At 45.2% G+C, this 15,556-nt stretch overlaps 1 protein-coding gene across 4 annotated transcripts in view; it reads right to left on the minus strand.

Annotated features, from left to right (window-relative positions):
• Positions 1 to 1,297: 1,297 nt before the first annotated feature.
• The window catches only part of ASIP (agouti signaling protein), a 48,742-nt gene continuing 34,483 nt past the window's right edge, over positions 1,298 to 15,556 (minus strand). For 3 of the 4 annotated variants that reach the window (XM_073236703.1, XM_073236701.1, XM_073236702.1), the window contains exons 3-4: positions 13,546 to 13,715; positions 1,298 to 8,749 (exon numbers count right to left, since the gene is read on the minus strand). In XM_073236703.1, the coding sequence (XP_073092804.1) occupies positions 8,499 to 8,749; positions 13,546 to 13,705 (411 nt within the window). In that variant the 5' untranslated portion in view covers positions 13,706 to 13,715 and the 3' untranslated portion in view covers positions 1,298 to 8,498. Of the gene's footprint in view, positions 8,750 to 11,517; positions 11,583 to 13,545; positions 13,716 to 15,556 lie in introns of all 4 variants that reach the window. The other variant, XM_073236704.1, reaches the window with a different exon arrangement.

The raw sequence follows: 15,556 nt of genomic DNA on the forward strand, positions 1-15,556 counted from the left end.
TTTAGTACTTTCAGCCTCTGGCCATGAGATAGTGTTACTCCCATGTTACTAATGATGACAGAAGTTCAGGGAGGCCAGGTGCCCTGACCCAAGATCATAGAGTGAAGTTACATGCATATATGTTATGATTCCACTATAAGTAATTTATAAACTTTGGTACTTAAAACAGTTATTAGTAACAAATGGGACCCACTTCTCAACTGATCCTGACACCAATGGTCAAAACAGACTGAGATTCACTACCAGAGCCACAGCTCTTCCCAGCACACCTGTGTGCCAGGCATTGTGCTAAGTAAGCCCTTATTTGTTCCTCATGATAACCTTGTAGGGACTTGAATTCCAGTTTTACAGATCAGGTAATGGGCTCTGAGAGAGGCCATGAGCGTAAGCTGGCTTTTGTACTAGGTAACACTCTATGAGCCCAAAGTCCAAGCCCTTTCCGCCCTCACAGGTCCCAGGCTTAAGAGGAAGGGAGCCTGGTTTCAGACTCCCCAATACTTGGATCAGTAACTCGGAAAACGTAACCCAGGTCCCCTAAAGGTAAGACTGCCACCAGAGATTGCTGCCCACAGCACCCCTCAATAACTCTACCATGGTGGTCTCTGGAACAGTGACTTCTCAGTAGAGAAGTGGGAGGCCGCCGTTCATCTGAGCCACAGAGTTTAGATGTTGCTCAGCAGTCACGCTGCTCCCTCCAAGGTGCCCCTGCCTACATGTAAGCATACTCTTCCCTCAAGTGTTTCTCCTCCCAGACACAGGAATACCTTTCCAGATGTTCCCTCCTGTGACATCCCATCCAGTCCCCCAAATCTGGTCCCCCAGGAGTTCTGGTTTCTGTTATCCTGGCGTTTTATTTTCCCTTTTCCTCTTTGGGGATATCCTGCCAGTTCTCAGAACCTTTTCTTTCTCCAACGCCCTCCCCTCAAAAAACAAACAAACCCACTCTTTGCTTTCACATCTTTGTCTCAGTCTTACCTCTGACCTCAGGTCTGCTAATCTGTCACAGGTGTGACACTGACCAGGTATCCACAGTGAAAGAGATGTGTCTCGTACATCCCCAGACCCCACTCCTGATGTCTGGGCCCCACCAGTACAGCTTCGTGGGGAAAGAAGGAGCTGGCAAGGACCCTGTAGCCTCCAGCATGGTCATGGCTGGGTTTTTTTTGTCCAGGAAAGGGAGAAGAGAGGTTAAGGCCTAGATGGTTTTGTGGAACAGTGAGATGGGCTTTGAAAGGAGACCTGGGTTTTCTGTTAACTTACCATATGACAGCAGGGATAGAAAGATGTACCTCAGATGGTTGTTTTGAGGGTCAAATGATGTGTATGAAGAGTTTCATGTCAAGTTTACAGGTCTGTGTCAGGTACCAGTGAATGTGAGGGAGCTGTTTTGAGGGCAGAAAATTTAGAATACTTAGAAAATTAGACAGACTTTAGAAAAATCACAGGATGTTAGAACTAGGAAGGACCTTAGAGTACCTAACAGCTGAATCCAGCATTTGTGTATGGAGAAATGGAGGCCCAAAGAGCTTCAGTGACATACAGAGGCATCCTGGAGATTTCAGATGTCCTGCTTGCCTCTAGGTCACAGCTCTTTCCTGGATACCTAGGCCCTTTGCCCACCATGTGGCAGGCGGCAGTAGGAGAGCCCTGCTGGGCTAGAGGTGCTGAAATTCCTTTTCAGGTCCTGTTGGAGACAAGTAATGAGGAACTTGGAGGACTTGAGGCAGCATGGACTAAAACCCAGGAGGGATGGTGGGCACTGTTGATGCTGAGACCCACTCAGGACTGTCCCAAGGGACAAGTGAAGTGATGGAGGTAGCCAGGGTTGGAGGTAGCTTATGTGATCCAAGTCTTGTCAGTCAGTTTCAGTTAGTTCCTCATTGATGAACTCTTCAAACTGGCTCAAAGACAGGCATATGACTCAAGTAGGTCCAGACCCATCCCAAACTCAGGACTTCGGGACTTTTACTAGAAATCTTGAATGCCACAATATAGAGAATTGTCCAACAGTGACTCCTGGAACTTACCTGGGTGCCTGGACCCAGTAGGGGCTGTGCTTCTTAGACCCAGATTTCCCCAGGAGTACTGGCTTCCTCTCCTAGGATGGAGGAGTCAATTTCCCAAGGGTCTCAAAGGTGTCCAAGTTCTGGGCAGTGGGCTTTTCCTGACAACTCCCATTAATAGTTGGTACCCAAATTCACACTCCTGGCACTCTAATAGTCTGTGTGTCCACTCACAACTGTTCTCATACTTGCCCTGTACAAAAGACACAGATAGGTGGGAACACACCCACAGTACATCCAACAGAATGCCATGCCTCAGTATGTCTTTCTGTGGGGACCTATGCCTGCTCTTCTACTATCTGCTGGCTTATGTATGCTCCCCTAAAGGCTGTTCCTTAACCCAGTGGTTCTTAAACTTAGCATGCATCAGAACTACCTGGAGGGCTTGTTAAAACACAGATGATGGGTCCACCCCCCAGAGCTTCTGATTCAGTAAGTCTGGGATGGGGCCCTATTATTTGCATTTCTAACATAGTTCCAGGTGATGCCTATGCTGCTGGTCCATACCAAGTATTGTAGAATTTGCCCCATGCTAGTTCCACGGCAGGTGGCAACTGTAAAAGAGCCCCATCTGCCCTGAAAATGGAGAAAAGGCACTTTCAGGCTTGGCAGGAACATGAGACTTGAACTGCTTCTTTGCTCCTATGAGAGGAAGCCTGCCTGAGGATGATGCCAACACAGAATTGAGAGACATAGTGACACATTCCAGAGGGCCTGAATCTAGCCATACTTTATAAACTAGACCTACCTGCTGGATTTTTTAGTGATGTGAACAAGAACAACAACAAAGTTTCCTCTTTTCCTTTAGCCCGTTTGAACTGGTGGTTGTCCCTTGCAATTTCAAGAGTCCTGCTGAGGTGGAAAAGAGAACTGGAGCCAGGTTGTAGGACAACAGAAAAGAAAGTGGGAAGAAAATAACTTGGGGCCCAGTCTCTTGAAAGGTGTGTTGGCTTTAGATAGACAGAATTTCCTATGCCTGGCTTTCAGTGTCCTAGTGGTTAAGGGTAGAAGCTTTGGAATAAGGTAGGCTAGGTGTGAAACCCAGTGCTGAGGTGTGAGGTCTAGGAACTACACTTAACCTCTCTGTGCTCTAGTTCTCTTATTTACAATAATGCCTAATCCAAGAAGCAAATCTGGGAGCCTAGGTATCATCCTGGCATGAAGTAGCTGCTCAATTAATAGTCACTGTTAGTATGATATTACGATAATGGCAGAACATATGGGCAGCAGCCCTGGGTCCCTGGTAACAGGGAGGGAGCAACCTCAGGCACCCTGGAAAAAGTGGGCATGTCTTGGCCCCCCAGAAGCTTCAGTGAACAGGGGCTCTGTGATTCTGGCTTGGGCGGAATTACTGAGGATTACTTGGGATGCAGTACAGCTGGGCCTTCCTGGAGGAGAAGGGTATTCCTGTCAGATCCTGCCCATATGTTCTGCCATTATCGTAATATCATACTAACAGTGACTATTAATTGAGCAGCTACTTCATGCCAGGATGATACCTAGGCTCCCAGATTTGCTTCTTGGATTAGGCATTATTGTAAATAAGAGAACTAGAGCACAGAGAGGTTAAGTGTAGTTCCTAGACCTCACACCTCAGCACTGGGTTTCACACCTAGCCTACCTTATTCCAAAGCTTCTACCCTTAACCACTAGGCCACTGAAAGCCAGGCATAGGAAATTCTGTCTATCTAAAGAGATCAATTTAAGATCTCCAGATCTTAAAGACTAATTAATTCCCAGATTATTTAAGACTGGGAAACTGAGTCTGCCTTGGGATTCCAAAGGGACAACCCTTGGCCCAGTGACTTGAATGTACCCTCGCCCTCAAGTCCCTCTCTTCTCTTTATTTCCCAGCTTCCCAGGGGCTGTACTGCCCTCCTTTCCTACTAGGCCCCATCTCTACTTTTTCCTGGGCAACTCCAATATGCACATTATGCAGATTTCTAGATGTTGATAGATTTGGGATAAATAATGAAAGGGAAGAAAAACTAAACTTTTTCCTAAAGTCATAAGGCTCTACTCTTTGATTTTGAGGGAAATCAGCTCACGTAATGGTTTGTAAATGTGACCTTACCAATTTAGGTGACTTGGGAAGGTTATTTTTTATCATTATTATCATTATATTAATTTTTCTAGTAGTTGTGTTTTATTATTGCTCTGGTAGTCTATGTAGCCATTGGGTCCAGGAAAAAGGAGCCCTGGGAGGTGTGAAAACCGTTAGGAACTAAAAGAATGAAGCTATTTGCTGGCCTCCCCAGACAACAAGATGGTACAATCACCACCACCATCACCATCACGATCATAACTAGTTAGACTCTACAACCCCCACAGTCTGCAGGGAGAGCTGGCAATAGCAATGGTCTCTCTGCAAACCTTCAGTAGAAAACTCCTTTCTGAAGTGAACATGAGCATTTGATGGTTTTACCAATAAAACAAAAGACATTCCTGTCTCACTCCAGCCTTCCCAACACACACCCCCTATATTCCACAATAAAATTCTTGGTGCATGGAAGAAGAGAGGAACAAGTATACTCTAGACTAATCTGAAATTTACTATAGATGGTTTGGCTACTCAAATTTTTTTCTTCATCTATCCTGTCCCCTTCCCACATGGGAATTTGCTCTTGGAATTAAAATCATTTATAAAGTTCCTTTGTATGACTGGAGGTAATTTCTGGGCAGTGGGTGAAGATGCTAGATCTGTGGTTGTTCAAACAGCTGGGGAGGATCTTAGAATAAGGAACCGAAGATTGTCCATAGGTTGCCCTATGGTCCACAATCTAAGAAGGGGTTTGAGGCCCTAAGGTCTTGCTACCCCTTAGGGAGTGGTTTTTGAAGTATATTCCTTCTGTAGAACCATAAGAAACATGGAAACTTTAATTTCCACTTTTAAAAGCTGTAATAAAAATATGTGTGTTTAAATGTGATATGTACCAAATTTTACCACACTGGTGAACACATGGACCAGATTCTGAAATAAACCTATTATTGCTGTTTTCTGTTTAAGAGAAGACTGTTCTGAGGTCCCAGAGTGAACTGCTGAAACCTTTTTTGAACAACTTCCCTGTGTAAATTAGACCTTTCTCAGTAGTATGCAGCCAAAAGATGGAAACAAACTGGTTGCTGAGGCTAACAAGAGGTTAATCTCTAATCCCAAATTTCAAATTTTTGTGTGATCATTATAACACTATACTAATTTAAAACTGCTTTAGTGTGTATTATATAATGAGGTTCCCCCTTAAGATTTCAACTAAGTAAAGGGCACCTCTCAAAGAAAAGAAAAGAAAAGAAAAGAAAAGAAAAAAAATATTACTTCAGATTATGTTGCAGAATTTCTGGGGCTGGAAGTATTCTCAAAATAAATCTGGAGTCCAGGTCTCTCATAGTAGCCAGTTGCAGATTTTCACCCATTACAATTGTATTTTTTATTGTCTTTTGGAGAATTACCTTTCCTACATTACAAACAGATTTTGTGGGACTATAATCTAAAATGGACCATCCTTTCCTGGGTACCATGTCAGGTCACTCCAATCCTTTCTTCTGGGAGTTTGAATTAATATTGTCCAATGCAAGTGGCCAAGTGTTTGGAGCTGACTATTCCTGTGGTCTTGCCCTGAAGACATTGTCCATTGGTTTCTCTGACCTGGCTCCTTTAGCACCCCTCAGGGTACTGTGCTTTTTGAGGCTTGTTGTATGGCTTTTCCTTTGATTCTTTGAGGTTCACAGACCTCTCCAGTAGACTACTGCCCCCTCTTTTTTTTGGATAGGCCAGCCAGAACTGTTTCTGTTGTTTGCAACCAATATACTCTGATTTACTCTTCATTTTGCAAATGGGTAAATGGTAGTAGCATCAAGAAGCCAGTGACTTGTTCAAGGCTAAGCTGTGAGAATTTGCACATGAGTTAAGACCATGCCATAGAGGAAGAAATGATCCTGAATCAAGCCACAAAAGTGGAACAAATCTTTCTAGAACAGAGTTCATCCTGAGTGTGTATGAGAGAGAAAAAGTTGGAGGGGGTAGCAGAGGAGGGAGAAAACAATGGTGTGGTAAGTCTTGGGGAAGGGGAAGATCTTCATAATGGTGGAAACATAACTGAGCCACAGATGTGTTTCAATACTGATCACTCAGGCAGGACTTGGCAGAATTACATTTTTAGGACCTTAAGGTTTGAAGAATTCTGAAAAGGTGGAGAAATGTTAGGGTCTCAATCTGAAGGAGAACCTGGACATATAAATACCTAACCAGGGATCTGAGTCAATAGAAACAAAAACTGAAAATCAGAGGGAATAGACCACATTTGCTAACAATGGTTTTAGCTTCTAACAAGGGTCAGTGGTCATGGCCCACTGGCCCGCAAGCTCTGTAAGGAGAGAATCCATATTAGATTTGTTTGTTTAACACAGTTTCCACAGCACCTGGCATAATGTGTGGCACATAGTAGGTGTTTAATACATATTTGCTGAATGAGTGAATGGGTTGGTCTTCCAAGTCATTGTCTGGACCCAACAGCCAACTAGTTTTGTCACTAATGGATAGGGTCTTTGGCTTTGCACCCCAAGCCTCACCCCCGGGGGCCAAATTGTGCCTGTTTGGTGAGCAATGTCTAGAAAACACAGACGCAGAGTTTGCAGTATGGTCCCAAGATTCTTATTACTGACATTTTCTCAGCAGCTGCTGTGGTACAAGACCAAAAGCTTCTTGCCCTACAGGCTTGCAGCCTAATGACAGAAAACAAAACAAACAACTGATAGCGTTTCTCTGTGTGTGTGTGTTTTTGTAAGGCACAGGAAGCATTACTATCTCAGATTTATAATAAGAACAGCAAGAATGATTATTTCCCACTTATAGACAGGAAATGAAAGCCCAGAGAAACATAGAGACTTGCCAAGTGTGCAGACTTGTGTCACCAGCCTCGCCTGGAGTACCCATCTTTCTTGTGCTCCATCCAGGTGGTTCCTATTCTATCCAATGCAGGGTCTGAGGTTTGCCTTCCAGATTCCATACTAGCTATGTCACCGCAGGCACAACCTGGGGTTTTTTTTTCCAGTTGGGAAAAAGTCCTTGGAAAAGATAGAGTTTTACAGAATTTAAAAAGTGGAAGACTGTAAGTGGACAAGTGGGCCAGGAGAGTTGTGTTGCCTATATTGGCCCTTGAGTCCCACTGTCTTCACCTCTGTGGGCAGAGATACAGGGTAGTTATCGGGGTTGAAGCAACTGCTCCACATAATTCTGTCTGACAGCCTCCCTAGAATCTTTCTTGTGTACAGGCCTTTTAAAAATGATCTTGTTATGCCATCATTGTTAGCAGCTTTATCTTTCTTGCTTATAGTGATTCCTTGGGGAAGAGCTCCAGCTTCCGGCGGGTATGGACAGGTAGCACCTCACCTTTTCTCCCTACCAACAGGTATGCCCCTAGCGGAGCCTTTGTCCCTCGAGGCACTGGGAGTTCCCATGTGACCCCCAGTGCTGGCTGATCCTTCCTCACAGATCTTACTGCCCCCTCTACCTGCTCTGTCCCCAAAGCAGCATCTCACATGCTCCCCTTGCAGGGTCCTTCCAAAGATGTAGTGCTGCACTCAGTTTCTCACAGACTCAAAGAAGCTCTAAGGATGGAATTTCAGGCAATACTTGGGACATTTTAGGTGACAGGCCCCAATAATTCAGGACAAAGATTGCTGCCTACTCACCATGCCTAGGCCCACTGCCTGGTTCCTGGCTGACAGAGCTGGGTCGGAGTGAGGAAGGATTCCCGAACTCCTGCTTCTTACTTGGAGACCAAACTCTAGGCTGCTGGAGTTTAAAATGCCTGGGGACCCATAGTCAGTGTTCACTTAGCCTGGAGTGGGAATAATTCATCTTAAGCCCCAAGGCCTCTGGCCTCTGGGAGAAAGGGAGCCGGCACAAGCGGCACCTTTGTTTGGGAGCCTCTTACGGCTCTAGGACCCGCAGACCAGAAGCTTCTGGCTGCAGGGACCTGAGGCAAAACCCAGTCACAACCATTCTTGTTTTTATCTGAAGACTCCCCAGGACGGACAACCCGGTGAGCCTGTATATGGCTCACCTTTCCTGTTTTTTTAGGGGGCGATAGGAGCTCCTTAGAAGGGGGTAAGGCCACTCCTTAATACTTCTCTGCCTGAATAGTCTGCATTTCCTGGATTTGGAAGCAGCTTTGCGTATTCCCAGCTTTAGGGGGCAGCATTGTCTCCAGCGGAGAAACTCTTAACGGGAGTGCAGCCCTTAAAGCAGGTAATCCGGCTTTCCCAGGCCCAGAGGACAGCGCATGCGCAGTCCGCGGGACGTCAGAGAGAGCCACACACTTTCGAGCAGCCTACATATATTTGATTTTTAGCCAAGACCAAACCAAGTCTCCCTGAAGTCATGCGTCCGGAAAGCTCCGGCCCAACCTCAGCAGCCACGCCCGCGCTTAGGACTTCCTAGCCATACCTCCTACAGATTACCCGCCAGGAAAGGGCCCCTCGGGTCCCCGGGGAGCCGGGAGGCAGGACGCTCAGCAGGTGCGGCTGAGCACGCGGCAGGAGCAGGCGCTGCGGAAGAAGCGGCACTGGCAGGAGGCGCACGGGTCGCAGCAGGCGGGTGACGGTGGCCAGCAGCTCTTGTGGGTGGCTACGCAGGGGGTGGGCGGCGGGGGCCGGGGTCGAGCCACCTTCTTCATCGGAGACTGTTTCTGCAGGGAAACGCTGGGGCTGCCCGAGACGGCCACGGCCGCCCCACCCGTCCTCACCTCTGCCTGGCAACTCCTTGAGGTACGGAGGCACAGGGCTGACATCCGCAGCCCGCTCGGCTCCTGTCCCCAGAGCACCCCCAGCGGGTGCCCGCCTGCTCCCCTAGTCATGTGTCCCTGACCTCCTCACCACCAAAACTCAACTGGCCTAATCTGGCCCTCTTTTCTCCCTAGGGGATCCCACGCAGCTCCACACTTTAAAAAAACTACCATCTCTGGCGTCTCCCTTCCAGTTGCGCACAATCCCTGCAGTTCTGCCTTCACAGTCAATCCGAGGTTCACCCACTTCCTCACCACCTCTGCTACCCTGGGGCCCTGGTTATCTTCTGTCTGCTGTCCTGGTTTCCTGACAGCCCACCCTCCAGTGCACCAAAGGGACCTCTCCTAAAACCTATGATGGCATCTACTCTGGCCTAAACCTCGCGGTGGTTTTCTTTGCAGCTAGAATGAAACAAACGACTTGGCCCTTGAGGCCCTCTGTGGTGGACCCGCCCACCTTTCAGACCTATCTGCCGCACTGCCTTGCTGGCCTGCTTTCTGTGCATGGAAAATGAGTTCCTGCTGCAGGGCCTTTGAGCTGGCCGCCTCCTTCCTAGGGACAGTGCTGCTCAATACAGGTAGCCACTAGTCATATGTGTATGTGGCTCCTGAGTACTTGAAATGAGTCTAGTGCAACTGAAGAACTGAAGCTTCAAATTTTATTTAATTTTAATTAAAACTAGTGTAAAATTTTTTCACTAAAAACTTTGTTAGGACTACATTTGACTTAAACTGTTAAACAGTAGCATTGGAATTGAGATGTGCTGTAAATGTAAAATATACACCAGGTTTCAAAGAGTGCAAAAAAATGAATGTAAAATATCTCAACTTTTTATATTGATTACATATTAAAATAATATTTTGGATATACTGGGTTAAATATTTTCAAGTACGTGCTTCTTTTTACTTTTTAAAATGTGACTACTAGAAAATTTTAAATTATATGTGTGGCTCACTGTATTTCTTTTGGGCATAGCTGCTCGAGATTACTGAATTTTTCAGTCTTTATATTTAAGCGCTGCTTCTTTAGGCTTTCTCCAACAAGCCTTCCCTTCAGTGTGTCTCATTACTGTTTTAAATTCCTTCACAATGTTTATCATCATTCTGAATATATCTTACCTATTTATTGGTTTACTTGTTCACCTCTTTTCCCCACAGGAACATAAGCTTCATGAAATCAGATGTATCTCTCTTGTTCACTTCTACATTCCTAGTACCTAGCATGTAAATTAATTTGTCAATTATATATTCTTATATGTCAATCATCTGATCTGCTTGTTTACTTTACTGAAGGCCCAGAGAGGACCAGGGATTTTCTCAAGATCACACAGTGCCAGGACCCATTTCCCAATGCCTAATCCAGGACTCCCTGCTTTGGCTACAGCTGATGTGATAAACTGAGGCGCACTAAGACAGGAATAATGTGTATGTTTCACATTATTAATAAGGCATTCAACAATGCCTTAATCCAGTATTTCCCAAAGTGTGAGAAGCTGTACTATGGTGGTGTGATTTTAGGTGGAACATGAATATTAAATGATGCTGAATCATGTTGGTGAGAAAGGATGCCTTTTTCAATCTCTTTCATCTTGAAAGGCTCAGTTTGGTGTCAGTATATCCTTAATGGTTCCCTAACACTTTCCAGTCTGCTTTTAACACAGAGTAAGCCTCAGATTTAGAACCTTTGGTAGGCAACACTATCCAAATGAATCTCCTAACAATATTCTATTTTCATGTTACTTATTTTTGTGGTTACCTCCTATTTATGATAAGTAATACTGGTTTTCTATCATAGTTATATATACATACATTTTTTTTAAGTTTTAATTTTAAACAAATATATTAAATAGATGAAAATCAGTCATGGCAAAAGTTGTGGAAATGGTTCTGAAATAACTGAAGTTTAGAAAACATTGAATTTATCCAAAAGAATGAGTAAAGGGACTGTTGGTTACCATAGGGAAGCAGTTGGGGTGGGAGTATGGGGAGAGGGTTAAAGGGGCACAAAAATTGGCAATCATAGTGTAGGTTGGTCATGGGGATAGTAATACAGCATGGAGAATATAGCCAATGATTCTGTAACTTCTTCCTATGTTGACAGATAGTGGCTGTACTGCGGTGAGGGGAGGATTTAATAATATGGCTAACTGTTGAACCACTGTGTGGTATACTTGAAACTAATATAAGATTATATATCAACTAGATTTCAACTAAAAAAGGAATGAGTGATGGTAGAATTTCTGGTGGAGGGATAGCTAGTATAAGAAGATGCTTTTTTAGCAGGTAAGCTATTTTGCTCAATAGACCTCAGCTCTCCAAGCTTCTGCTGGGTGGGGTGGTGGTCTGGCTCAGGCACATTGAAGATGATCAATGTGAGTGCACTCCCTGCTCTTTCCTGACAGGTCTAGAATATCCTGTTTTCCTGGTGAGAGGCAAGGCAGTAAAGGATGTTAGTTTTGAACTTAGGTTCTGGAGTTAAATATCCAGGTTTGAATTCCAGCTCTGCTAAGTAAGAACTGTGTGATTTTATGTTAGTTACTGAACAAGGAAGGCCAGGAAGCCTTTAGGTGGCTTTCAGTTTCTTTCGTTCATGTAGTTCTGGAAAATATTTCCTAGCAAGAACTCCCTTTTAAGTCCAGTCCCACCCCCACAGTGAGAACTCCCAGGCCTACCTTGGAAAATCTCTTCTCCTGTTCTGCCTCTTTTCTGCTGATGTTTTTGGATTTCTTGTTCAGTGCTTCAAAGAGAGACAGAAGGAACAAAACCAGATGTTTCTGGGGGCCCTGAGCTGCTACGAAGTGGGAGGCACTGAAGGGGCTCCAGGAAGTCCCAGGACTGGGGAGAGGTTGGGAGGGGGAGGTTGTCTAGATGGATCACATCTTGAGACTTGGGCCAGCAGGTTCTTGTTAGCCTGGGTGCTAACCTGGGGCTTGGAACGGAGAGCCAAGTGCCTTTCCTCTGTGGAAAGGCAAAGGGGAAATCCCAGAAGGCCTTGTAAAACAGACTTAGTGTCATGTATATAGATGGACCTGTGTTTCCTGTATTCTTTTTTTTATTTTTATTTTTTATTTTGGTACCATTAATGTACAATTACATGAGCAACATTATGGTTACTAGACTCCCCCCATTATCAAGTCCCCACCACATACCCCATTACAGTCACTGTCCATCAGCGTAGTAAGATGCTAGACAATCACTACTTGTCTTCTCTGTGTTGTACTGCTTTCCCCGTGCTCTTGTATTCTTATTTTCCATTTCTCAGGGCTTTGGAGCCAGGCACACCTGACTGGAACCCTAACTCTGCCTTATAACAGCTGTTTAACCTTAGGCAACCTACTTAACCTCCTTAAGATTCACTTTTCTCATCTGCAAATAGGGTACTGTAATACCACTTTGCTGGGTTGCCTTAAGGATAAACGAAGGATGTTTATAAAGTGAAAAGTCTGGTACATTGGAGGTAATTAATCAACGTTGATATGCCCTAGCCCCTTCTCTGCTCTTCCCTGATATATCTAGAATATTCTCTCTTTCTAGTGAGAAGCAAGGTAGTAAGGGATATTAGTATTGCACTTAGGTTCTGGAGTTAAACACCTGGGTTTGAATTCTGGCTCTGCTAATTAAGAACTATGTGATATTATGTTACTTATTTAACTTTTGCAAGCCTCAATTTCCTCAGTGTGAAAAAGGAATAAAAATAGTACTCATTTCGTATTATTCAGCCATAAGAAGAAAACAAATCCTACCATTTGCAACAACATGGATGGAGCTAGAGGGTATTATGCTCAGTGAAATAAGCCAGGTGGAGAAAGACAAGTACCAAATGATTTCACTCATCTTGGAGCATAAGAACAAAGCAAAAACTGAAGGAACAAAACAGTAGCAGACTCACAGTACCCAAGAATGGACTAACAGTTGCCAAAGGGAAAGGGACTTGGGGGTGGGGGGTGGAGTGGGTGGGAAGGGAGGGAGAAGGGGAACAAGGGACATTACAATTAGCACACATAATATAGCGGTGGGGGGCACGGGAAAGGCAGTATAGCACAGAGAAGACAAGTAGTGATTCTATAGCATCTTACTAAGCTGATGGACAGTGACTGTAATGGTTATGTGGTGGGGACTTTATAATGGGGGGAATCTAGTAACCACAATGTAGCTCATGTAATTGTATATTAATGATACCAAAAAAAAAGTACTCATTTCACAGTGCCTAGCGACACTGTAAGTATATTTGTTATTATCAGACGAAGTCTAACAAAAAGATCTCCAGTGGCTCTAATGTCTGACGTTTTTCCCTGAGCAGTCATTCTCAATTCTCAACTCTGGCAATGAAAAGACTAGTTTGTCCCAGACTTGGTTATATTCTGCAGCATTTCCTAAAATTTTTACTGTTGGGAGTTCTATGATTCAATAAAATTCTGAAATGCTAAGTTAAACCAGATGCACCAAGTGTCTTGACCTCAGGCGTTCTCAAAAGTTCTAACATGCTAAGCTGCATATTACACTAGTGGCATGCAGAGCTTTCTTTCCCAAACCAAGTGAGTCAAGGGACGCTTTATTCCTCCAGGATTATTTTGAGGAATGAGCACAAAGGAACTCTGACCTATAACAGTGGATCCTAGTATCAGCCTGGGAAGCATATTTGAAATCCTGCAGCCCATTCTTATGGATCAGTGCCCTGGGCCCTAGGCCAGGCTACTTACCCACAATATAGACACATGGGGAACCCAGCAGGTTCACGGAGCAGTTGCTCATCAGTCTCCTGTCATCTCTGGGCTTTTCCTCAGGTACCAGGTGGCTGTAGGCAGTGAGGAAGCACAGGCAGACCAGCAGGGTGGCCAGGAGCAGGCGGGTGACATCCATCTCTGGAGGCCTGGGAGGGACAGAGAAGGCAGGCAGGCCAGTGGGCGAGGGGTCCTCGCAAGAGAACTTGCCCTCCTGCTTTCTTTGGGCTGGTATTCTGACCCCATTCTACAGTGTCCCAGTGGGGCTGGAGGACCACCAAGGCTTAGGACAGGGAGGGGGAACTGACGAAGGAAGAAGAGAGAAATGAAAGATGAGGAGGGGAAGAAAGACAAGGGAAGGAGGGAGACTAAAGCAAAGAGGGAAGCAATGCACTGCAATTGACCACTGCCTCCCAGAGTGTGGGTGCTGGCTTTTTTCAAAAGTTCATGGCCCCAGGAGACTTGGGCCTTGGGGGACTTGTTGAAAGGTCCCCAGTAGTGCCTCACAGTGGCAGGGGTTTTACTAAGTGCTGAGAATAAGGCTCATAAGTTAAGAGTCACTGAGAAGGATGCAGGGATAAATGGCTCCCCCAGACAAGTGTCTGTGTGCTCATGTGTGCTGTATTCCCACACTGAGAGGGAACGAATGCAGGTATGGTTTGGGTCAGAAGGATAGAGCTATTGACCTAGACTAACTTGATTTTCTGATTTATTGATTTATTACTAGCTGAATTTTGATGAAGCAGACAGTCTCAAAGTAGATTTCTTCCCATGAATGCCTGGATTTGGTGCAATCAGGGCCCACAGCTTCAGGAGCACCTTCATCTTCTCTGAGTGTGGGATTCCCACCCCTCAGCATCCTGTGCTTATTCTCTCTGGTCCGGGAAAAAGTTGAGGTTGCTTTTTGCAGGTTCTCTCCACCCTGTGATGAGGCACCTTGGGTGAGAAGAGAATGAAACGTGCTGGCTGCCCACCCCAGGCTCCCCTTAGAGCAGCCTGGCCGTTCTAGTCTCTTCCTCCCAGCCCTCAGCTGGGCTCGGGCTACATCCAGGGTGAGGGGACCCAAACAGCTGGTCCCCAACATTACTGTAAACTTCTTGAAGTTGGAGGGGATAGTCCCTTCCTTTTGAAGTCCACTCTTTACCCTCTCAGCCCTAATTCCACTTCTTCGGATTTTTTTCAGATCCTTTCATCAGTGGGCGTTTGCCTATCATGAACTGGCCACCAATCTTCTTTCTCAAAGCCTGGTAGTGAGTCATATACATGAGCGCTGGGATGGAATAAGGGTGTTCAGGTTCCTGTCTTGGCTCAAGCATTGATCAGATGTGTGACTCTGAGTACATGCACTCTTGTTTTATGAACTCCAATTTCCTTCTTGGTAAAGTGAGGTGGGTGGGCTAGCTCAGTGGTTTGCATTCGCAGGGGACCTCTTCCTTTAAACACTGATTTGCAGAATCCCAATATGTAAAACAGAAAGAGGCAATAAAGAGATTTCCCAAGCAACTTGTATGTTTTTGTGTGGTGGGGCAACACATCTCCTCAGGCCCTAAAACCCAGAACATCTCCTGAGGCCCTAAGGATTCCAGTTCAGGGAGGTTGACCTCTGAGGTTCGTAACCTCCATCAGCAGCAGTTAACCAAACAAATGCATATCAGCAAAGGCTGGAGACTGGGCATAGTAATTTGCTCCATTCTCTGCTTCTCAGAACTGTGTGCTGGTCTCTGTCAAAGTCCTTCTCACATTGTTTATGTGTTTGTCTCTAACTTGATTTTTAAAAAAAGAGGTCATGTTTTACTCATTTCTGTGGTCCCAAACCTGGCACAGTGGCCAGTCAAGAGCAGTAAACCAGCAATTGTCAGCTGAATAAATGCTCATGGCCTAAACTAAACTCATCTTCTTGGCCAGGGGGCTTCCAAAAAGAACACTGTTAGTTGTCTCTTTAGCATCAACTATAATCTTTCCTTTTTCTAAGAGGACCTGGATTTCCTAG

This window comes from Manis javanica, chromosome 5, assembly GCF_040802235.1.
Source record: "Manis javanica isolate MJ-LG chromosome 5, MJ_LKY, whole genome shotgun sequence".
NCBI lineage: Eukaryota > Metazoa > Chordata > Mammalia > Pholidota > Manidae > Manis > Manis javanica.